The sequence below is a fragment of the Akanthomyces muscarius genome, chromosome 4 (genome assembly GCF_028009165.1).
Source record: "Akanthomyces muscarius strain Ve6 chromosome 4, whole genome shotgun sequence".
Taxonomy (NCBI): Eukaryota; Fungi; Ascomycota; class Sordariomycetes; order Hypocreales; family Cordycipitaceae; genus Akanthomyces; species Akanthomyces muscarius.
Window position 1 is genome coordinate 4,816,846 of NC_079244.1, and position 24,569 is coordinate 4,841,414.

At 50.1% G+C, this 24,569-nt stretch overlaps 5 protein-coding genes across 5 annotated transcripts; 2 read left to right on the forward strand and 3 right to left on the reverse strand.

The window, feature by feature from the left end:
- Positions 1-230: 230 nt before the first annotated feature.
- LMH87_012343 (uncharacterized protein) lies at positions 231-2,144 on the forward strand (the record flags this gene model as incomplete). Its single annotated transcript, XM_056201635.1, has 4 exons — positions 231-284; positions 340-441; positions 507-1,523; positions 1,575-2,144. 4 exons carry the CDS (start codon positions 231-233, stop codon positions 2,142-2,144), a joined length of 1,743 nt encoding a protein of 580 aa, XP_056053368.1.
- A 2,630-nt stretch (positions 2,145-4,774) lies between these two features.
- LMH87_012344 (uncharacterized protein) lies at positions 4,775-5,541 on the reverse strand (the record flags this gene model as incomplete). The annotated part of the gene is made up of 2 exons (XM_056201636.1): positions 4,775-5,019; positions 5,112-5,541. 2 exons carry the CDS (start codon positions 5,539-5,541, stop codon positions 4,775-4,777), a joined length of 675 nt encoding a protein of 224 aa, XP_056053369.1.
- Positions 5,542-6,335: 794 nt separating this feature from the next.
- On the forward strand, positions 6,336-8,060 carry LMH87_012345 (uncharacterized protein; the record flags this gene model as incomplete). Its single annotated transcript, XM_056201637.1, has 1 exon — positions 6,336-8,060. The coding sequence occupies one exon, from the start codon at positions 6,336-6,338 to the stop codon at positions 8,058-8,060; it is 1,725 nt and encodes a 574-aa protein (XP_056053370.1).
- Positions 8,061-8,443: 383 nt separating this feature from the next.
- On the reverse strand, positions 8,444-9,705 carry LMH87_012346 (uncharacterized protein; the record flags this gene model as incomplete). Its single annotated transcript, XM_056201638.1, has 3 exons — positions 8,444-8,697; positions 8,763-9,495; positions 9,556-9,705. 3 exons carry the CDS (start codon positions 9,703-9,705, stop codon positions 8,444-8,446), a joined length of 1,137 nt encoding a protein of 378 aa, XP_056053371.1.
- A 1,955-nt stretch (positions 9,706-11,660) lies between these two features.
- On the reverse strand, positions 11,661-12,335 carry LMH87_012347 (uncharacterized protein; the record flags this gene model as incomplete). Its single annotated transcript, XM_056201639.1, has 1 exon — positions 11,661-12,335. One exon carries the CDS (start codon positions 12,333-12,335, stop codon positions 11,661-11,663), a length of 675 nt encoding a protein of 224 aa, XP_056053372.1.
- Between the last annotated feature and the right edge of the window lie 12,234 nt (positions 12,336-24,569).

The following is a 24,569-nucleotide window of genomic DNA, read 5'->3' on the forward strand; positions in this document are numbered from 1 at the left end:
GTGCCGGAATAGAATGATTGCATCGATAATGCAGCTATAGTGTTTTATGTCAGCATTCTATCGCATTCTGAACCAAATTCCATATTGACGTTGTAAATGTTCCACGGTGCGTCAGTGGCAGTTGCCGCGGGCACCCACCAAAGCGGGCGCTAGACTGGCTGTCGCTGGTGCTGCTTCAAACGCGAAAAACGTGCTTCCAGCAACCGCGAGGGCATCGACTCTCATCCGCCATGGCCTCAACTACGCTAGAATCGAGCGGAGTGCGGGTGGCCGTAGAGGGATGCGTGAGTAATTGTTTGGCCAGTCAAACCCCCCCGACCCGACGACTAATTGATGCAGGGCCACGGCACGCTCAACGCCATCTACGCCGCCGTTGAGCGGTCTTGCAAGGAGCGAAAGTGGGATACTGTCGATCTCCTCATCATTGGCGGAGATTTTCAGGTAAGCAATACATGGTTCTTCAATCAATGATGGTTTTTGAAACATGACTGGCTAACTGCTGCCAGTCTGTCCGCCACGCGCAAGATCTTGCGGTCATGGCTTGCCCCGTCAAGTACCGAGAGCTTGGTGACTTTCCCGACTACTATTCTGGCGTGCGCAAGGCGCCCTATGTCACCATCTTCATCGGCGGAAACCACGAAGCCAGCTCTCATCTCTGGGAGCTCTTCTACGGCGGCTGGGTCGCGCCCAACATTTACTACATGGGCGCGGCCAACGTCTTGCGGTTCGGCCCCCTGCGCATCGCTGGCATGTCTGGTATCTGGAAGGGCTTTGACTATAGGAAATCTCATTTTGAACGCCTTCCGTTCAGTGACAGTGACGTGCGGTCATTCTACCACGTGCGAGAAATCGATATCCGCAAATTGCTGTTGCTGCGTACGCAGGTCGACATTGGCCTAAGCCACGACTGGCCCAGAGGTATTGAGAAACATGGGGACTCGGAGCGGCTTTTTAAACAGAAAAGAGACTTTCGACAAGAGTCAATTGATGGCACACTGGGCAACGTGGCTGCAGAATATGTTCTCGATCGTCTTCGTCCACCGTATTGGTTCTCTGCCCATCTGCACGTCAAGTTTGCTGCCTTGAAACGCTTCACCGCGCAACCGGAATCCGACTCAAAACACACAGAGCGACCAGATACCGAGGAGCCGGCCTCAGAAGTTCCTCAAGAGGCCAATCCAGATGAAATCGACTTGGATCTTGACGATGGCGATGATGATGCGCATGATGTACCCCCGCAGGCCAAACAATCGGTGGGAAACAACCCAAAAGAGGCTAATCCAGACGAGATCGACCTGGATCTCGATGACGACAACGATGCTGGCAATGGCGGGCCCTCTCAGCCTAAAAATGGCACGGAGGCGGCTCCTGAAGTGCGGGAAGTCGCCAAGGACGAGCCAATAGAAACAAACAAAGTCTCTGAGGAGTTGTTAGCCCAGTTGCCAGCCTCTTTCGCAAAACCACCACCACGACCCAAGGGAACCCCTGGTCAACCTGTCCCGCCGGGCATCACGAATACAGAGGTTCGCTTCCTTGCGCTTGACAAATGTCTTCCTGGCCGACGATTCTTGCAGCTGTGCGAAGTACATCCATTTGACAACAATGAGTCTACCCGCTATCCGGCAAGTGAATTGCCATCTCGCTACAGACTAGGATATGACCCAGAATGGCTCGCCATCACTCGAGTGTTCCACCGCGAACTTGTCATTGGCGACCCAGCCTCCCGAGTGTCAGCTGATCTGGGTGAGGCGGAATATATCCCTCTCATCGACCGTGAGAGAGAGTGGGTAGAGGAAAACATTGTCAAGACCGGCAAGCTCGCGATTCCCGAGAACTTTTCTCAAACGGCGCCGCCATATGAGCAGGGCACACCCGAAATCGTCCACGATCAGCCAAACGAATATACCAACCCGCAGACGGCAGAATTCTGTCAGCTTCTTGCTCTGGATAATCTGTGGGATTTTAGTGAGGAGGATAGACAAGAGCGAAAGAGTCGTGGCCCTCCACCTCCTGTCGAGAGGTTCGGCGGAGGGTTCCATGGCGGCGGTCGAGGACGTGGTGGTGGACGTGGCAGGGGCGGACGAGGTGGACGAGGAGGCGGACGCGGCGGGGGAAGAGGGCGTGGATCCCGTGGAAGATGGTGATTCAGGATCACGGCAGCTATTAAACGTGGCGTGGTGTATTATACTTCTTAAACGCAAACACGCAGCATATTTGCTAACTACTCTGAGCATCATTTCATACCTCTGCCCTAGATTTCATGAATTTCTTCATTGCTGTCAACCCTAAACGAGGATACAAGAAAACTCTCTTGAGAAAAGTGTCTATAATTGCAAGCTGTTGACAATCCAACCGAGGCCAAGCATATCGCCGCGATTGACTCTGACAAGTCTTCCACTTTGGCCGTTTCCAGCCCAGGAAATTGCCAGAAGCATGTACATTTTATTGGCCTTCATTCGGTGAGATATTGGACCTCACATATTCGCTGCAGCTCGATCTCAATATATGGACTCTCCGGCTCCGGCAGAGGAGAACCCTCTCCCCACCACGCCTGCGGCCAGCTGTCACGCATCTCCCTCGTCTGGCACCGGCTTTCCCGCTCAAGCAGCCATGAAGGGTCGAAAACCTCCCAGTACTCCTTGACAGTGTCAAGGCCTGGGCAACAGATTTTCGGTTGTGTCCATACCACAGACGGTCTCGCCGTCGATATCGACCGTTTCGTTTCGTCGGCAGTCTGGCACGTGTAACCTCGATGCGATGCCGAAGATCGAGGGATAATTTCTTGGCCCAATCCATGTAATCTGGCGTGATGTCGTCTGATGGGCTATTTAGTTCCTTCATGAGGATGGTGGCCTTGTATAAGCAATTGAAGAGCCGCCTCTGGCAACAATCTAGATCCGTGGCGGCTGCTCGGATGCCTTTGTTGAGATGGTAGATATACTTTGCGATGCTGTGGAGTGTTAAAATTTGGCTAGTGAGTGAGAATATAACAAGAACTTTTACGAGAAAAGGCGCTGGCCGGTCCAAGCGCAGGTATAACAGCTTCCGTGATTGTCAGGGAGTTGGGGGAACTGTGTGGTGGAAAGTGTGCAAAATGGATTTGGTCAAAATCTTTGAGCGCTGTGAGCATTATTGGACAATCCGATATGAATAAAAGCGAAAATCTTACTCTTTCACCACACGGGAATCGCCCTTTTAATTTGAAGCGTGCGTTGTTGACCAGGCTTTTCGCCCAACAACGACCTCCGAGCTCAGCCTGACTGACCAGAGCCAAATACGTCTCGCAACCAGATGGAATTCAGAAAGATATATATCTTAGTCAAAAGGCGGAAGTGGCTGACACGTCAATCGTCAGGAGGCCGACAGGGAGATGGGTAGCACAACGGAAACCCAGACAGGGAGTTGGCGCCGCCGCCCTTCAGATGAGCAAAGCCACATAGGTCTTTTTCCCAGCTGAGCTCTGATGCTGCTCATACATTGTGGGAGAAGAACGACCGATACTTCAGCCCTACTGAAGTCCATTGAGATGGGTAGTACAATGCGAAGCTAGGCATGAGAGAGGAAGACGCTGTTGCCAAGCCGGCGGTTTGGGTGGACGGCGATGCGAGCAGAATGCCCACTATAGGTTTCAATAATGAGCAGACTACTCTTCTATACTTTTAATTACGCTTGTGGGGATCTATGAGGTTCTACGAGCTTGTGTTGCGGAAATGTCATTTCGTGATTGCTCGGCAACATGATCCTATAGTCGTGATAGGAAAATGGTCCCAACGTCACTTCTAGGCTGATTCTGTATATTTAGATTCATTACCTCTTGGCTTTGGCTTTATATATGTCTCACTGACGTTGAGTTGAAGCTAGCTCGAGAAAAAAAGTCTATGACAGGTTTTCTGAAGTCAGGCCGGCTCGAAGCCGTTCGAGATCATTTACAGTAGCGTGGTATTGAACGTGCCAAATTGTGCAAGTCAATTTGCGGCAAAACGTCCAAGTTGGAGTGTGGTTGTATGGTCGATAGCGGCCGTACTAATCGACCTGGCGGAAATGCAGCCGTCCCATCTACACGAAACCGTGGCGTGGGTGGCGAGTCCAAGAAGATGGTCGCATGGACACTTCTCTGGTGAAGCTTGGCGAGATGGTGATCGGCTCCGCCTCCTCGCGCTGCAAGGCTACGGAGATGTACAATGAAATGGCTTTGCTGCGGCGTCCAATTAAATCAGCTATAGATTCCGCAATAATTTCCGAACCTGTGACTATGGCAAAGCGACAGAGGCAGGGGCCCGACACGTAACTGAGGCTCGGTTACGTCTGTGCTGGCAAGTCTCGAGGTAACCCCAACGGGTAACATGACACGGTATAACTAGAGGGTGCATTTAAAGCTGCGAAAACCGCCAGGATGTACACCAGCTGCTGCCTGGACGCGAGAAGAGGCCGCCGAGGAGAAGACCAGCGCCAGCCTTGGGCCTGACGAGCGTCTCTGTCGGGCTGGTGCTATCCGGTGGCAGCAGACTCGTATGGAGCCAAACCGTCAGAGGACAATTGATTTCTTGAGTAACTGTGATATGTCGTCTGATGAGACGTTTTTTTCGTACCTTCAAGAGGCGGCCTGCATTAGGCCCGGCGCGTAACGCCAGAGCCCGCACTGCCCGCATAAGGGCGGGTGGCAGCCGTGCCCGACAATGCCGATGGTGCCCAAGACAAAATTAGCACAGAGAGGAAACGGGAAAAAATATTGGAACAGCGTTATATAATTGGTCCGATGACCTATCTGGCCTATTCACTGAGGGTGGCGGACCATCCAATAAGTGTGGTACACGCAATCCCTGAACGGGCGCAGGTCCTGGTGCTTCTCTGCCAGTTGCTGGAAGCCATGCTTCAGGTAGGCGTCCCTAGCCTTCTCCCCCATGGCGTAGATTGTTATGGGCAACTTGAGCTTGTCCGCCTGCTCGCAGCCGGACCTAATGAGCAGCGAAGCCACTCCACGCTTTTGGTGCGACTGCTTGCAGCAGAGATATTCAAGACCTGCAGTTTGTATCATTGTCAGTTGCGCTAGCCTTGCAGATGTACAGGGCGGCCGTGCACGATGGCAGATCCGGGGGTAAACAAGAACGCACTGATAACCGGGCCAGTAGGGGTATGAGCCGCCCGCCAAGCAGAGACATGGTCGTCAGTGCCCTGGCCATCTTCAACGAAATGCCAATAAGCCGTGTTGTATTGCAGTTTCCAGTGAGCCTCTTCTTCTTCACTAACAGCCGGGGTCTGCGCCTCGAGCCAGTCGTCTGGGTTGGGTACAAACCATCGCGAGTAGCCGACAATCTCGCCCGTGGGAACGTGAATGACTTTTTGATGGCGGCGGATGTTCCTTGCCGTGAGCTGATTATAGGGCTCTCGTAGAATCATGGAATCGAGAATCGTCTCCTGTCTATCAGGCGGGAATTCGCTGGTCCACCAAGGCTCTTTAACAAAGGACTCAGTCTTGGCCTGTGATAACCCCACACCATCATCAACAGTGCAATGAGGAATTAGTACATAGTCGCTCGCCATGTTAAAGCACTTGCAGCTAGAGGAGCTTTAAAATAGAGAAGAAATAGCAATTGCCTGGCCCTTGTAAATTAGAAGGAAAAAGCCGGCCTATTCCATTATTTTATAAGCACCCAGAAGTGAAGTTGCGACAAAAGGACAGGTGGTTAAAGATGTCGTTTGTAGCTTACTCGGCAATTAGTGCCGGCGTGGCGGCTTGAGGCTGCCAAACTAATAGCACTAGCGTAGGCAACGAAATTAATTGTCCAAGATTTATCGGCAAGCTTATAAATCTATTCCCTGTGGATGCTAGCGATGTCATCCAGTGAGTGGCATTCGGTGCCTGGGGTATTGTTGCGCCAAACTAGACCCGAGTTCCTGACCACTGTGCACACAAATGAGCGGACAGTGCTGTACGGCTAATAATTTGATGCAAGGAGTCTGTGTGGTGAAGAAATTACAAATCCTTATTGGCAAAATTGATTGAATGCCCAATCTTGACTGCAGATGCTCGTCAACAGCAGTCGCCCACCGCTATTTCTCACAGTGCGCGGGCTCTTCACCACCATGTTGCACTGTGCCAAGATCCTGCACGAAAGCCCCAGCCGCAATAAATTCTCAGAACAGCTCTTCATCAACGAATCGACCAGGGACAACCAACGCCGCTCAACGCCGTCCACTATTGGTTGCCCTTTGAATAGCCAAGGCAAAATCCGTAGCTTTACTTTTCCTTCCTCGCGTGCGCCCATGTGGACGACGGCGGAGTACAAGTATCCGACCCCTAATGCCAGCCGCGCAATGCGCTGGACGCGAATGAGATGATGGCTGAGACTAAAAAGGGCGAAAAGGAGGATGTATTCGAACCAAGTGTGGTCGTTGATAGCTTGGAAAATGACTCCGTTGTCCCGATGAACAAGATACAACCTGCAGAGGCCGCTGCCGAAAGGCCGTCAGCAGATGTTGTCGCGACATGGCTGCAAATCCTGCTGGACCCCGCAATGAACAGAGAGCCCGAGGAGTTTTATCTTGAGAGAAACATACTCCAAAGATACAGAAAAGCCAACCCAGAGTACTCAACGGCCGCACGAAGATGGCCGCATTTCGCTGCGCGGTATTGGGACACGGTTGGCCCGGCCGCGAGGCAGCTCTTTGGCAACCACTTCAACTTTATGCAGTGGGCGCTTGAGTACGCTCGCGAAACCTATCCAGATATATACGGTCCCGAATCTCCATCGAATGATGCCATTCTCGACCTCACCGATGTTCTGTATGACGGAACGTTTTCCCCATTGCACATTAGCGCATCCCTGGGGCTTGAACCGGCATGCTTCGAGCTGATGGAAAAGCCTGAGGCGCCAGGCGCCATGTTTCGGGAGCGCGCGGCGTCGCCTCTATTCTGCGCACTTGCTGGGCCCCAGATCTTTACTTGCAGAACGTCCATGGAAAAATGGCACAAAGTGATACATCTGCAGTATCCAGAGTTGCATTGTCGGCTACCAATCATACGGAGGCTGTTGGAGCTGCATCGCCGAAAGCGCATCCTCTACGAGTCGACGGGCCGGATGGGACGCTTGTTGATGTTTCTTGCGTTCCGCGCTACCGTCTTGACAGGATATGACAGCCTGCTGAAGGATGTCTTGCAAGGTGGCGGCGACGTCAGGGCTGTCATTGACTTGATCAACGATGATGAATTTTCCTACTATCAGCCAACCGACCCCACGGTAACTTCCAAGATCTTGAGCAGTATCCTTGATCTGGTCCTTGCCCCGTCCAAACTCAATCTCATTGAGAGGGACAGGCAGGCCCTCATTGATGCCATCCAGGACGCCTTTCTCATCAATGCAGGCGCTCGTGTTGCTTCCGGCCAAGTCGACATTACAGATGCCGAGTTCCAAGAAGCGTTGAAGGATGCTTTTCTCGACGACAGTATCATCTGCTTCCGGCGGCTCATCCACCACCCCAGCTTTGACGCCAATGCTCCTTCTCCGACCGGGCTGGCCAACGGCACCTTGCTTCACCACGCCGTATGCGATGGTCTGGTCGAGTTTGCCGACGTCATTGTCGAAGCCGGCGGCAATTTGGACGCGCGGGACCACATGGGCCGCACCCCGCTTCTGCTGTGCAACGACACGGAAACCCTCGCGATGCTTGTCAAGGAGCACGGCGCCAAGACGACGGCAGTAGATCACGAGGGCCGCAACATATGGCACTATGCCGCAGCGACCAACGATGTTCCGATGCTCATGTGGCTGGCTGGGCATGACACATGCAAACTCGAGAATTTAAAGGCCCCGACGAAGGAGGGTGCCACGCCAATGGACCTCGCCATGCAGAGCGGTCTGGAGTCACTCGATGGCAACGACAAGACACGTCTGGACGCTACGATAGTGCTTCAGGTGCTGTTGAGCAATGAGGCGCCGCATGCTGAGGAAGTTGCAGGAATGAGTGCTGAGATGGCGATCTCAAAGATTCTGAGGAGCCAGCCACGTCCAGGAGGGGAAAGTCACGCATTGGGCAATCTCCTTCGACGGAATCACGCATAATAGTTGTACAATAGCACACAAGTCACTTGATCTTTTCAACCCCGGGACAGTGACCACATTTATTCCGCTTGCGCTTCGCTAATGCTGAACTCAAAACGTGACCATCTATAGGAGGTTTTGATACGAGAGATGTGACACGCTGCACTCTCTTCTCAGCCCTGGTCCTCCAGTATGAAACGGCGCGTCGAAGAAGCAGTAGTGTAAGCCACGAACAGCCCAGCCACTACCACGCGAGGCAAAGTGTGCACTTCTTAGACGCAAATGTGAGAGACTTTTATTTAAGATTCATCGTATATTTATATTGGCTGGACTATGCCATGCGTATATCATTAACTGAGCTTGGAAGCCTCCAGCATGCTTGAGGAACATCTCAAGTGCCATTGTTACTCGGGTGCTACATACGGCGTCTCAAATGGAGCCTCGGCCTGCGGAGTTAGACGCGCAAGGTGACGACGCTGACCGTTTTCCCAGTCCACAATCGCGGTATGCTGTGTAACACGGTTGTCCCAGACGACGACGGTGCCCTCCTCCCACTTGACGCGGGCCTGGAAGTCGGCTCCGTATGCGAGATGGTCGTAGAGGAACTTGAGCAGTGTGTCCGACTCCTCCTTCTTCAAGCCGACAATATCGCGGGTAACTACGGCAATGATTAGTAAATCATCATTTACCTCAAAAATTTCTCGCTGCAGAAAATTAACTTACATTGAGGGTTAACATAGAGGGCCTTTTCACCAGTTGCAGGGTGGGTGCGCACGATGGGGTGATCATGGACCACGGGCTCGCGACGCTTGATGCTATTTCTGGCAGCGGCAGCATTCACCTGCTCAATGCCCGAGTGTGTCGCGCGGAGGCCGTGGAGACGCTCCTGGAACAGAGGGCTGAGGCGCTTGTAAGCCGTGACGGCGTCCACGAAGAGCGTGTCGCCGCCCGTCTCGGGGCGGTCGAGGATGTAAAGGAACGTGGTGCCGGGCGGCTGCTTCTCGTACGAGATGTCTGAGTGCCAGGCCACGGAGCTGGTGCGTGCCTGGAAGTACGTCTCGTGGCCCTTGTCGCCGGCGCCGCGATGGACGAGATGAATTTCGGGGTGGCCCTCGGGCGCGCCCGACGTCGGGTGGATGTGGTGGCGGCCAAAGTACTCGCCGTACTTGAGCGCGTCGGGAATGGAGAGGTCGGCGAAGTCTTGGTTGCGAAAGGCGACAACCTTGCGCGTGGCAACGTAGTGGGCGAGCTCGTCCTTGCCCTTGTCGGTCAGGGCCGACAGCTGGATGCCGCGGACCTCGCTGCCGATGCTGGGCGTGAGCTCGGTCACGTCGCTGCCCTCGGGGAAGAGGTTGGGGTATGAAGTATCGGCGTCCTTGCCGTGCTCGTAGTGCTCGTACGGCTCCAGAGGAGGCCAGGACTGTGTGCGATCCCAGGTAGGGAGGTAGTGAGGGTACTGTAGAAGTCGTGTTAGTCAAGGAAGGGTCAATTAGCCGGTGCAGGGTCGGCGACATACCTTGGCAGGAGGCTCGCCAGTCTTGCCCTCCTCGGCGGCTCTGTCTACAAACACGGCATCAATTTCCTTGTACTGGCCAAGGTGTAGCTTGTATGGCTGCGGAGGCTTCTGTTCGGAGACAGTCTTGGTTTCGGTCAGAGAAGGAGCCATGACTGCAGTCTGTGTGAAAGATATATTGACAAAGGTTATAATGCTACAATATTCTAAGAAAGGTCCTTTTCGAAAACAAGTGGGAGCATTCACGTTTTATATACCTCCTTTCCAACAACGAAATTCAGGCACCGGGACGCCGAAACTCGGACGGCAGGGCCTCTCCCCCGCAATGGCATGCGTGCCACATACGATTGCGAAATTTGCCCACGATCGCCCCAGTCGCGCACTTACATTCCATTAGCTGATGTAAGCATACTCTCACCGGTTGATTATCAAAGTACCGATCTTTTTGGGTACAATTTGCCTAGTGTGACTCCGTGTTTTGGTGCTGTGTGTGGGTTGTTGATGCTATCCCACGAGGCAATCACGCCATTGATAGCCTTCTCAGTAGGACAATGGATGATGACACCACTGCCGTTCGCAGACATTCCTAAAGCACGCAATCCAGAAAAGATGAGAGAACGGGCGCTTGTATGTCTCATGTCATTATAAATGGTATTCGTATTATCAGTTGATTAAATGAAACTAGATTTAGGATGGTCAGGGTCGCAGCGATCTTAGGGCCTCGCAGACATGCAGGCGAGAGCCGTGAGCGGAAATATGTCTCGAACTGGAGCTGAACTTGGCAATTCGCCGTAATGATTGTTGGAATATCATCTGATGTACCCAATAAGTCTGATGACGTGAGACAAGCGTTCTGCCATCCGGTGGCTGACTATTCGACAGAGCATAGTAGGAGGCGGGCATGAAAGACTACTCGATCGTCGCAAGTGCCCACAGTCACACTTGAAAGATTTTCTATAAATTCCTGAAAATGCTATCCCAATAAAACATGGATCTGATCGTTTCATGACGATGATTCCGGCCACGTGGCTGTAATCTACAGCCAACGAAAATACTATTTCGCGCTCTCTTGTGCCATGGATTGCAGGGACTGTTCTCACCCAGTCTCCATCTCGCAGCTTCAGACGACTTGAAACTCGGGGAATATGAAAAACTGCTCTTTTGAGGCGGCGACCAAATCCACACTCGCGCGTCAAACACTGCCGCACAAGGTTTCATATCCTCTGACGCCGGAATTCCCTGCCAGCCGCGCCCCTTCATCAAAGTCGAGATGCCGAATTGTTTGGGATAATATTTCTACGCCTCATATTGGCTGAAAAGCCGTCGCAAATATCTTGAAAATAATTTTGCACGCCCTCGATCTGTGTTGGGGTTTACGAAACCAGGCGGCGACTCGGGCATTGCTGTCTGTCTCTTGCTCAGGCGCATCGATATCTTACAACAGTCAAGCAACAAATTTCAGATGCGCGCAGGGAAAATGCATGTGAGGTATGACTAACAAAGCAATGGTGAAAGTGATATTTGATGGACTTTCTCATGCTGCCGCCATTGATCGACGGTGGCAATGCGTCGTGATATCTGCCGCGGCCGCGTACTTCCCGCACACGGCATCTTGAGCTGTGAACGAGATTGGCCGAACTTCGACCCAGCTTGACCCGGAGACTTTGCTCCCAGCCAGTGCCCACCTTTAAAGTAGATGCATGGCCGCCAAGTTGACATTCAAATTTCTACAGCATAATTTAATTGACAGATGGCATCTTGTTTATTGATGCTGCATCCGTCGCAACTCCATTTTATCACCGGATCAAGAAGCAAATATGTATAGCACTCGTGTCTCTCATTCATATTGTGTTTGCTTGTCTATGTATATAAAGAGTAAAACGGCCCGCATCATTCTAATTGTTCTCCCCAATGAAGCTCAAGTTGACTAATCCGCTACATAGTCTCTTTCTAACATGCTCGCTAGTTAGCCTGTGTACGTACATGCGACCTGACGTATACCCAGCTTATAAGATGACCAGATTTAAAAGACCATGGTCAGGAACGAATCTTCTTAAGCTGGCCAAAAACCTCGCATAGTTGGAATAGCAACAGGCTATAGTGCGGGTTTATCTTGACTTTTGCTCCGCAGACGCATCTAGCAGTTCGAATGCCATAAGCCTATCAGCTATGCTAAAAGACTCTTTCCAATCCGCTTCGAGTTTAAGAACCACCTCACAGTTCCCTTGCTTCCTCCAGATCTCGCTCGGGTAACTGGTAAACTTCCATTTCTTCTGGACATTGAAGAGCTCGATGGCCAGAAGGCGGCCCTCTTCAGCTTTACCTGTGACCCTCAGAGTGTCGACCTCGTTCCACGAAGTTGAGAACCACAGAAGCCTGTCGTAAGCCTCTTGCTCGAACTTGCCTGTACTTTCAGATCTTCCTGCGTTTTCGCGGCTGTTGCACAGCTGAGCTATTTTGCCCGCCAATTCAACCTCTGGGGCGCCGTCGTTGCGGTCGGTGTGGTCGTTGCGGTCGCTGCCTTTCGTGCGTTTGGTGCGTTCGTTGCCAAGTTCCTTTAGTAGCGATGCTAGTGACATATAGAGCCTAGCCTCGCTATCTCGACATTTATTGGTGGTTTGGATCCTAGAAATCTCATTTTGAATAGCCTTGATTCTTTCCAGGGTAGTCAGCTGATGTGGTAACTCTGCTTCCTCAGTCGATCTGATGACTCTTTGCAACGCTGTCGACGCGCTGCGGGCCTCATTTCTTGGGCCAACTTGTGTGATTTGCTCTTCAGACATTTTTTGATATTTGATGTGGTTTTACAATGATTTGCTAATGGAGAGAGGCTTGGCGAGTAGGGTGGTGGTTGATAGGCTGATGGGAAAAGAGAAATTTCCTGTTAAGGTACGGAATGGCCTGTCTTATGTACTTTTTACCAAGGCATCAAGTTGCAGTGCGTCACAGTCCATATTGTCGCCTAGATAAAGAGTAACAAATAGGAGGAAATATCTAAGACGTCTGCTGGTGCATAAAGAGCTACAAAGGGTTCAAGATGTCCGGTGAATAGAGATTCGGAAAGGGTGTAAGAGGTTAGAGCTACAAAGGATGGAAGACGTCGAGAAAGAATTGAGCAATGCTCTGTATCGTGATCATCATGAAAGCAAATAGAAAGGTCAAAATTTCTGTTTATTCGCAGAGGAACATGGCGCCTGACAAAGATTGCGAGTCATCAGTGAAGGGGGAACTAGTCCATTTCCATATCAGGAGAGACAACGAAATGCAGGCACTTTATCGTAGCACAGCGCTCCAATTGCCAAAGAAGACGAAAGTACAAAATGGACAGCAAAAGATCTATTAATTGGCAAGCTATACTTTTGCAAATTGCAGTATCTTTCAAGATGCAGCATTTATTCCAGCGGAGGCGGAATTCTGCGGCATTCTTCTCATGCTAGCCACGGTTGGCCATTTACAACCCGACAAACAATCCGTCGTGCTCCAGCGGATTAACCAATGCAATAACGAAAGAAGGGGGACAAAGCGGTTGACTCTCTTGCTGCCCGCCATGCGACCATTTGACAAAGGCAGATGTAATTGGGCCCCGGTCGATCTGGGCTTGGCAGCGGTGCATCTAGACAAGGGGATTCCACTCTCTCTGGGTCTCGTGACTTTTATCTGTCCGGCAAGAGTAATGCTCATTGCACTTTTCGGTACTTAATAATCTGAATCCTAAACATCGATCGTAGCTTGTCTACTGGGACTCTTTCGCTGAGCATTCACGGAACCTGGCTCCTTACCACGGCGGGGCGGGGAGGGGGATGGGGGGGTTGCGAAGCGATTTCCGAAGGCCAGTGTCTACCAGTATATTTTAGCAGCTTGCGCGGCTTCAGAATCACGTTGGAAAGAAAGTATACACGGCGTCCATGGATGCGGCGGAACAAATTTCGGTCTCCGAGAAGCAACCTGTTAGTACAGCTCTTAAGGTTGCGCCACGGGGCAGTTTGACTAGGTGCACCACCCACAACCCGCGCGGAGACGCTGCCAGGGGAGGGCAGGAAAAAAAGACAGTGTGTGGTTGTTGGCCACAAAAGAAGGAAAGAAACTTATTAAAAAAAAAAGAAAAGAAACGACGAAAACGACAAAAATGACAAAAATTACGAAAGCGAGTAGAAGAGAGGAAAGCAAGTAAGCCAAACAATTTCGACAATGAGAGTAAGAATGCTTGGTGGAAAGAAAAGACAGCGAGATAATCAGTCCCTGTTCATCTTTATTTTAGCCTTCTTTGTTGTCACCCACTTGCCTACCAAAAGGGCAGGCTCTTCAGCGAACAGTACCTGCAAGTTTATCCAGCAGTGGGGTAAAGGCACTATTATCAAAAACTTTGCGCACTGTAGCATTTTATTCATTGCTACCGGAGCGGCACAGACGGCATAGAAAGACGGTTCTTCCATGGCGCACCCGGGCGGCTGCCACGTTGGTTGGCTGGTTCGCACGCCCCAGTTCCAGTTCCCCACTGTGTTTCTTATCAGATGATCAAGATAATTTCCGCAGGATCTGATAAGAAAATCCTGCAAGAGGCATCGCAGCAGTAGGACAAGCTCTTCCGGGCTGACTTATGTCAAGGACGACCCTGAATTGATGTTACATGACTAGTCTCGCATACTGGTACAGATATCTAGTTGTTAGAACGTCAAGGCTCCCGCCTCGGACATTATCGGCTCCTCCCAGAGCAAGGATCCTGGGATAATAGTGCGCAACATGATTTTGACGCCCCTCTCCTTAGTGTCCCGAGTGGATGTAACCAGCGGAGATCAGTCACCAAAAGGTGCCGTCGAGACTCAACGCTTGCCGGCATGTGGCAGCACCCCCATAAACGGCGCCTCAGCTCAAGCCTTCTCTTCACCCCGAGTCCAATTTTCGTCGCCTGCCGATACCCAGCTGTATTTCCCGCACGCAATAGCGTCGTTTGCTGATCCGGCTAGTTAAGAAACGTGCTTGTCCCCAAGGGGTTCTTGCCTTTTCTTCCTTTGCCCATAGTCTTTCCATCCAGCGACAGGCGCCGTTTAAAAACCCGACTGGTCGCCCACCCTCCCCCGCCCTCAGCTCCCTGTTGCCATGTCGCGTGGCTCAGAGTCGCGACCTCATCTGCAAGAAACGAGCGCAACCGCCGCCACTACCAACGACGCCCATACGCATCTGCTTGCACAGGCTGCTCGGAATCGGCTGTAACGATGGCTTATTTACTAAGTCACAGTAGGTCTGTTTCTTAGGAAGTGAGTCAGGCTGAGGCTACAGGGTAGCACGATCTTGAGCAGTAGGCGATAAACGGTCGTTAAGAGTAGAACTCTCAATAGTGAAACTATTGCTTAGATTGATCAATAGAGATCTAAACTATCTAGACTAGCTGTGGCCTTTGGGCTCCTTAATATACTAGAACCAATCTCTATTGCTCGGTGATGCTCTCCTTGCTCAGTGTGCTCAGTGCTGAGCAGGCTGAGCAGACTGATCAAGGTGAGCAGTCACGTGACACTGCCCCTCTTTCCTAATCGGGCTTCCTAGCAGTTGCGTCACTTCCGCTGGCCGCCGTTCCGCCGGCCAGGCTTCTTTGCGTTTGTAACATAATACTCCTCCTCCATTGGTCTTGTCCTCAAGGCCGCTACAACAGGCCTCCGCACAGGTTTCAGCCGCCGGTGAGCAACTTCCCTCCTGCATCCTTTTTTCTTCATGGCTTGACCATGTCTAACGCACGCGTTAGTAAATCCTATCGTTCCTCCACTCAGCGCCGCCACGATCTTATTTCTCGAATTGAAAAAGTCGGCCTTCAACTTTTCGACATGGGTCGATGTACACCTTGTCGGGAGAGGAACTCTCTTTGTTTTGTTCTGAAGGGTACACGAAATGTTCGGCTTGTCTGAAGAAGCAAACCCCTCACTGCGATGGTAACTTCTCGACCGAGGAGTTCGACCATATCGAATCACAGAAGGAGCGTCTTCGTCAGGAGGCGCAGCGCAAGCGTCAGGAGGTTGGCCGTCTTGCAGCCGCTGCTGCGGCGGCATACTCCGCCTTGGCTCAGGCACAACAGGAGGAAATCAACATCGCGTCCAAGCTGGATCATTTCACAGAGACGCAGTCTCGTATGCTTCGTCAGGAGGCGCTGGCTTTGGACAGCCTAGACGAGCCTCCTGGGTCTATGATTGCTTTGGAGGATCCTAACTGGATGTGGGATGAGTCTCTGCTTTTCGGTGGAACTGCGCAAGCAGTTCCGAGCAGCCAGACAGGTTCTTGATTGGTTCCCAGGTGTTCTCGGAGTTAGGGTATTCCTTCCATTTAATGAGATATTCGCGTTTTTTGTGGTTTCCTCGTGCTCTGAGTACTTTCTCAATTTCGTATTCGTCGTTGTTTTCCACAACAATGTCTGTAGTGACTGTGATGTCATCTGGTGCTTTTTCCAGTAATGAGATATGGAATATGGGATGGATTCTCATTCCATCGGGTAATGATAGTTCGTAGTTGGTGTTCGATATTTTTCGTTTGATAAGGAATGGTCCGATTTTCTTCCAGTCGAGTTTGTCGCTGGGTCGCTTTGTTTTGATGTTTTTGCGTATGAGGTAGACTTTATGTCCCTCCTCTAGGATTGGCGCTGGCAATCTCTTTTTGTCCGCATAGTGTTTCATACGGTTTTGTAAAAATATCCATTCTTGTTGCAGTTGTTTTTGTATTTCCGTGATTGTTGCTGCATGTGCTGTAGCTGCTGGTGCGTTGACATTCCGTGTCGCGTGTGTTGCGATCACAGGGTCGAATCCGTAATTCGCTTTGAATGGTGACATCTTCATGTTGTCGATTTCGGAGCTATTGTAAGCCCATTGTGCGAGTGGTAGCCACTCTACCCAATCATCTTGTTGGTGGTTGACATAGCTTCGTAGGTATTGTTCCAGTACTTGGTTCAGAATCTCAGTCTGACCATCTGACTGTGGGTGGAATGCCGTAGATAAGCTTTGCTTGATCTTCATTGTCTCCATGAGGCATTTCCAGAAGTTTGATGTGAACAATTTGTCGCGATCCGATATAAGTTTTGTTGGTAATCCGTGTTGAGCGATAACTGTTTTGAAAAACATGTACGCCAAGTCTTTGGTGTCGCTAGATTCCATGTAAGGAATATAGTAGGCATACTTTGTGAGTTTATCGACAATGACCAGGATACTGTCGTAGTGTACTCCTGTCATGGGTTCTTTGGACTTTGGTAGCTTGACGATGAAGTCCATGGTAACAGTTTGCCATGCTCTTTCAGGTGGTGATATCGGTTGTAGTTCGCCGTAAGGTGCATGTCGTGCTGACTTTGCTTTGTTGCAAACGTCGCATTTTCTGATAATTTCTTGCACAATCTTCCTGCTCTCAGGGAAGTCATATGATCTTCGTAGTCGACTAATTGTTTTTGCAACACCTTGGTGTCCATGTAGCGGGTGTGCGTGTATTTCTTCCACAAGCTGTTTTTGTAATACAGCTGGGACGTATAGTCGATCGTTGTAAAAGTAGTCATTTTCTTTCCGTGTGAGAAATGGGGTCGATCTCCAAGTGTCGGTTAGACGGTCTCCTTGGATTCTTGACTTGATTCTTCGCAGCCAGATGTCATCTGGTTGTACTTGCCAAGTCATGTTGATTTCTCGGGTGCCTAGTACAAGGTTCCCGTCCTTGGTTTGGCGTAGCAAGGGTGCATTGTCCACTTGCTGTTCTGTCTTCAAATCCTCTCTTCGGCTGAGCGCGTCTGCTCTTCCGTTTTCGGATCCTTTGCGATATATGATTTCGAAATCATAGTCTGTGAGGGTTTCGTACCATCTGATCTGTCGTTTGTTCAGATCTTTCGTAGTCGTAAAGGAGGTTAGGTTCTTGTGGTCGGTGTAGACCTTGATCTTATGATTCGCTCCTTTTAGGTAATGCTTCCATTCCTTGAAGGCTTCGATAATAGCCATAAGTTCTTTATCGTGTATGCCGTAGTTCAATTCTGGTCCGTGGAGTTTCTTTGAGAAGAATGCGACTGGGTGAAGTCGGTCTTCGTTGTCTCGTTGTCCAAGTTGTCCGCCGAGTGCGTAGTCTGAAGCGTCGGTTTCAACTTCGAATGGTTTGTCGGGGTCGGCTGTAAGTAGAACTGGCTCATCTAGGATTTTCTCTTTTAGTTTCTGGAAGGCGTCGGCTTCCTTGTCTGTCCATTGGAATTCGTTATCCTTCTTCGTGAGGTTGGTAAGAGGAATGGTGATTTCTCCGAATCCGCGGATGAAGCGTCGATAGAAGTTTGCGAATCCGAGGAATCCTCTTACTTCTCTGATGTTGGTTGGCGTGGGCCAGTTCCGAACATCTTCGATTTTGGATGGACTCATCCTGATTTGTCCTGGTGTAATTTCGTATCCTAGGAACTCGACTTTGTGTTGATGGAATTTGCTCTTAGCTACTTCAACGAGGAGCTGGTTGTCTTGTAGCGTCTGTAGTACTTCATGTACATGTTTCTTGTGTTCCTCAAGTGTGTTGGAGAATATGAGGATGTCGTCAAGATAGACAACAACGAATTTGTCGAGCTGTTTCCGTAAAACATTGTCGATCATGGTTTGGAATGTTGCGGGTGCGTTGGTGAGGCCGAATGGCATCACAAGATACTCGAAATGTCCTCTCGTGGTTCGAAAGGCGGTTTTCCACTCGTGACCTTTAGCCATACGAATCAGATTGTAAGCTCCTTTTAGGTCGAGGGTGGTAAACCACTTGGCTTGTCCAAGCTTGTCTCGTATCTCCGCAATGAGTGGTAACGGATATCGGTTCTTGATTGTGATCTTGTTAAGTTGCCGATAGTCGATGCATGGTCGTAGCTTTCCGTTTTTCTTTGGTACCCATAGGATTGGGTATCCTGCTGGGGATTCTGATGGTCGTATGTATCCCTTTTGTAGCATCTCGTCCAGATACTCCTTAAGAGCTTTGTCTTGTGCAGGGTTCTGGGGATATATCTTGTTGAACGTTGGTTCAGTACCGGGCTGGAGCTTGATCTCGTGGTCCCAGCGTGAATGCTCCGGTAGTCCTGTTTCTAGCTCTCCGCTGAACAGCTTGCTGTACTTTGAGTATTCCTCGGGAATCTCCGTTGTACTAGCTTTGGGCTCTCTGGCGATCACATATATTCCTAGAGGCCTGTCTTGATTCGATTGAGGTGCTCCTTGTGAGCCGCTCTCATTGTCGTAATCGCATCCTGGTGGATCCCATTGGAGTTGGCCTGTTCTCCAGTTGACTCGGGGATTGCTCGCTCGCAACCAGGGTATCCCTAGTATAACATCGTGTTTTGAGATCACTGTGATGTCCAAGGTAACATGGTGTTTCGTGCCTTGTATATCGATCGGAAGTTGCGCTACTTCCATATCGACTACTCCTTGGCCGAATTTTACTGCATGTCCTTCCACAGTCGTGAGTCGGTAGGGCTCGTCTTTCATATTCCAAGGCAATCGTAATTTGTTGACGAGATTCGGCGAGATAAAGTTTCCTTGTGCTCCGCTATCGATCATTGCCTGGATCTTTCTTCCCATGATCTTCATGGTAATCATAAGGTGTGCGGTACTGCCGATGTCTGCAGTACATAGAGACCTGTCAGATCTCCGTCGAAGAGTCGGTCTTACTTGCAGCGACGGCTGTCTTTTCCCGAATTCCTCTTTTGTTCGCGTTCCTTCTTTCGTAATTGTCGGTGGTAATCTTCCGATTGTTCGGAGCTTGGGCAGCGTTCTGTTTGCTTGCCGGCTATGTTGATCGAACTCGGACTAGGCGAGTTTCTCGTCATTACACGGTTTCCTCCATCCTCATAACGTGAGGTCATGGCTCGGATAGTGTATGCGTTTTCGTCCTCAACATAGTAAGTTGCGTCGTCGTTCTTCTTGAGAAGCAACGTGTTGGAGGTTCTTCTCCAAATTTTCCAGTGTCGGAGGTCTGTCTCCAAAAAGGGTCCTTGGCCCGTGTGCTGTGGCTTGGGGAACCATCTGTATTCAAGTTTCTTCCAGAGGTGTCTCTGGCATCCGTGGTGTGGGCAAGAGGCCCATGAAATCATGGCGTGTTCCCTGTGTGATATGCTTACGACAGGGTTTCGTCGGATATAGGCGGTACTCATTCCGATGGGTCGGTATAGTAATTCAACGAGCATCGCGGGATCTGTGATATCCGTGCCATGGATCACGACGGCTGTAGGTTCGGGGTCCCCTTCTTCCATTGATAGTGCACTGACGAGGTTGCTAGGTCCTTGAGGGTATGGAACACACGTGAAAGCGTCGGTCAGGTCGAGCCTGGTTGTATATGCTGGTGGCTGAGTGCCGTGTTCCCAATCTTCTTCCTCAGGTACCGGCTGGGTTCCGAAGTCCCAGTCTTCGTCCGAACTGGTGTCGTCTACTGAGCGGTGTTCGTCCGCTTCCAGGTATCGTTCAGTGTCAGAGACGTATTCTTCGCTGTTTGCCATACTAAGGTTTCGAGTAGGCAAATCTTCGCGGTTGGCCGCGTGGAGTTTTCGTCCTTCTCCAACGGGCTTCCATTGTTTCTTTTTGGGGGCGTGACATTTGTTCGCGAAATGTCCGGTCTTACCACAATTGTAGCAAGTCTTCCCCTTCTCTTTATGTGCGGCGTCAAGTTCCATTGGTCCGGCGTGGTGTCCATACGCAGTGGAGGTTCGTCGGTTTTTGCTTGTATTGGGTTTGTTGAACCTTGCATAGTTGTTAAATTTTCGTCCACCCGTCTTTTCTTGACGTCGTTCATAGAGTCGGTTGTCCGCTTTAATGACTGTCTCGATGAAAGTGTCGAGCAGCTCGGGTCGTTCTTCTCGGTAGATGTCGTCTTTAACTTCTTCTTTGAGGCCTTGGTAGAAGATTTCGATCAAAGCTTCCTGTCCCCAGTTGAGCTTGGCCGCGATCCGTTTGAACTCTCTTGCATAGTGAGCGGCGGATCCGGTTTGTCGGAGACGAGTAAGCTGTCGAGTAGCTTCCTTATGTTCATCGGGGTTTCCGAAAGCACTAAGGAGTCGGTCCTCAAAGGTTTCGTAATCCGAAAAGACGTGGACAACGTCTGCACCGGCTTCAGCGCCGTGCTTTAGGTATGCCCGCAGCGTAGGCTCCCACCATTCCATTGCTTTTCCGGTCAAGAGGTTTCCGATGCAGAGGATTCTGTCCTCAGCAGTGTTGAGTGTTTTGTCATTGACTCGGAGGTAAGCCTGGGCTTGGGTGAGGAAGTTCCTCACATCTCCCTTGTAACCATCGAATGGTTCGGGTTTGGGAAACTTGGGTTTGTTTGCCTGGGCCCTTTCAGGCATCCCGGAGGCAGCAATTTGGTTCTCATGTTGTTCCATGGTTTCATGGAGGGCATTGGTACGAGAGAGAAGGCTTCGGTTCTGCTTCTCGAGCTCGGCAATCTTGGCCATGAGTTGCTGGATCTCCATTCCAGGGTTGGTGGTTCTTCCGCTTGCGGTAGACATGTTAGCTGCTCAAGGTTTCAGGGTAACTCACTGAACAGGATTGATCAAAATGTAACGATGGCTTATTTACTAAGTCACAGTAGGTCTGTTTCTTAGGAAGTGAGTCAGGCTGAGGCTACAGGGTAGCACGATCTTGAGCAGTAGGCGATAAACGGTCGTTAAGAGTAGAACTCTCAATAGTGAAACTATTGCTTAGATTGATCAATAGAGATCTAAACTATCTAGACTAGCTGTGGCCTTTGGGCTCCTTAATATACTAGAACCAATCTCTATTGCTCGGTGATGCTCTCCTTGCTCAGTGTGCTCAGTGCTGAGCAGGCTGAGCAGACTGATCAAGGTGAGCAGTCACGTGACACTGCCCCTCTTTCCTAATCGGGCTTCCTAGCAGTTGCGTCACTTCCGCTGGCCGCCGTTCCGCCGGCCAGGCTTCTTTGCGTTTGTAACATAATACTCCTCCTCCATTGGTCTTGTCCTCAAGGCCGCTACAACAGGCCTCCGCACAGGTTTCAGCCGCCGGTGAGCAACTTCCCTCCTGCATCCTTTTTTCTTCATGGCTTGACCATGTCTAACGCACGCGTTAGTAAATCCTATCGTTCCTCCACTCAGCGCCGCCACGATCTTATTTCTCGAATTGAAAAAGTCGGCCTTCAACTTTTCGACATGGGTCGATGTACACCTTGTCGGGAGAGGAACTCTCTTTGTTTTGTTCTGAAGGGTACACGAAATGTTCGGCTTGTCTGAAGAAGCAAACCCCTCACTGCGATGGTAACTTCTCGACCGAGGAGTTCGACCATATCGAATCACAGAAGGAGCGTCTTCGTCAGGAGGCGCAGCGCAAGCGTCAGGAGGTTGGCCGTCTTGCAGCCGCTGCTGCGGCGGCATACTCCGCCTTGGCTCAGGCACAACAGGAGGAAATCAACATCGCGTCCAAGCTGGATCATTTCACAGAGACGCAGTCTCGTATGCTTCGTCAGGAGGCGCTGGCTTTGGACAGCCTAGACGAGCCTCCTGGGTCTATGATTGCTTTGGAGGATCCTAACTGGATGTGGGATGAGTCTCTGCTTTTCGGTGGAACTGCGCAAGCAGTTCCGAGCAGCCAGACAGGTTCTTGATTGGTTCCCAGGTGTTCTCGGAGTTAGGGTATTCCTTCCATTTAATGAGATATTCGCGTTTTTTGTGGTTTCCTCGTGCTCTGAGTACTTTCTCAATTTCGTATTCGTCGTTGTTTTCCACAACAATGTCTGTAGTGACTGTGATGTCATCTGGTGCTTTTTCCAGTAATGAGATATGGAATATGGGATGGATTCTCATTCCATCGGGTAATGATAGTTCGTAGTTGGTGTTCGATATTTTTCGTTTGATAAGGAATGGTCCGATTTTCTTCCAGTCGAGTTTGTCGCTGGGTCGCTTTGTTTTGATGTTTTTGCGTATGAGGTAGACTTTATGTCCCTCCTCTAGGATTGGCGCTGGCAATCTCTTTTTGTCCGCATAGTGTTTCATACGGTTTTGTAAAAATATCCATTCTTGTTGCAGTTGTTTTTGTATTTCCGTGATTGTTGCTGCATGTGCTGTAGCTGCTGGTGCGTTGACATTCCGTGTCGCGTGTGTTGCGATCACAGGGTCGAATCCGTAATTCGCTTTGAATGGTGACATCTTCATGTTGTCGATTTCGGAGCTATTGTAAGCCCATTGTGCGAGTGGTAGCCACTCTACCCAATCATCTTGTTGGTGGTTGACATAGCTTCGTAGGTATTGTTCCAGTACTTGGTTCAGAATCTCAGTCTGACCATCTGACTGTGGGTGGAATGCCGTAGATAAGCTTTGCTTGATCTTCATTGTCTCCATGAGGCATTTCCAGAAGTTTGATGTGAACAATTTGTCGCGATCCGATATAAGTTTTGTTGGTAATCCGTGTTGAGCGATAACTGTTTTGAAAAACATGTACGCCAAGTCTTTGGTGTCGCTAGATTCCATGTAAGGAATATAGTAGGCATACTTTGTGAGTTTATCGACAATGACCAGGATACTGTCGTAGTGTACTCCTGTCATGGGTTCTTTGGACTTTGGTAGCTTGACGATGAAGTCCATGGTAACAGTTTGCCATGCTCTTTCAGGTGGTGATATCGGTTGTAGTTCGCCGTAAGGTGCATGTCGTGCTGACTTTGCTTTGTTGCAAACGTCGCATTTTCTGATAATTTCTTGCACAATCTTCCTGCTCTCAGGGAAGTCATATGATCTTCGTAGTCGACTAATTGTTTTTGCAACACCTTGGTGTCCATGTAGCGGGTGTGCGTGTATTTCTTCCACAAGCTGTTTTTGTAATACAGCTGGGACGTATAGTCGATCGTTGTAAAAGTAGTCATTTTCTTTCCGTGTGAGAAATGGGGTCGATCTCCAAGTGTCGGTTAGACGGTCTCCTTGGATTCTTGACTTGATTCTTCGCAGCCAGATGTCATCTGGTTGTACTTGCCAAGTCATGTTGATTTCTCGGGTGCCTAGTACAAGGTTCCCGTCCTTGGTTTGGCGTAGCAAGGGTGCATTGTCCACTTGCTGTTCTGTCTTCAAATCCTCTCTTCGGCTGAGCGCGTCTGCTCTTCCGTTTTCGGATCCTTTGCGATATATGATTTCGAAATCATAGTCTGTGAGGGTTTCGTACCATCTGATCTGTCGTTTGTTCAGATCTTTCGTAGTCGTAAAGGAGGTTAGGTTCTTGTGGTCGGTGTAGACCTTGATCTTATGATTCGCTCCTTTTAGGTAATGCTTCCATTCCTTGAAGGCTTCGATAATAGCCATAAGTTCTTTATCGTGTATGCCGTAGTTCAATTCTGGTCCGTGGAGTTTCTTTGAGAAGAATGCGACTGGGTGAAGTCGGTCTTCGTTGTCTCGTTGTCCAAGTTGTCCGCCGAGTGCGTAGTCTGAAGCGTCGGTTTCAACTTCGAATGGTTTGTCGGGGTCGGCTGTAAGTAGAACTGGCTCATCTAGGATTTTCTCTTTTAGTTTCTGGAAGGCGTCGGCTTCCTTGTCTGTCCATTGGAATTCGTTATCCTTCTTCGTGAGGTTGGTAAGAGGAATGGTGATTTCTCCGAATCCGCGGATGAAGCGTCGATAGAAGTTTGCGAATCCGAGGAATCCTCTTACTTCTCTGATGTTGGTTGGCGTGGGCCAGTTCCGAACATCTTCGATTTTGGATGGACTCATCCTGATTTGTCCTGGTGTAATTTCGTATCCTAGGAACTCGACTTTGTGTTGATGGAATTTGCTCTTAGCTACTTCAACGAGGAGCTGGTTGTCTTGTAGCGTCTGTAGTACTTCATGTACATGTTTCTTGTGTTCCTCAAGTGTGTTGGAGAATATGAGGATGTCGTCAAGATAGACAACAACGAATTTGTCGAGCTGTTTCCGTAAAACATTGTCGATCATGGTTTGGAATGTTGCGGGTGCGTTGGTGAGGCCGAATGGCATCACAAGATACTCGAAATGTCCTCTCGTGGTTCGAAAGGCGGTTTTCCACTCGTGACCTTTAGCCATACGAATCAGATTGTAAGCTCCTTTTAGGTCGAGG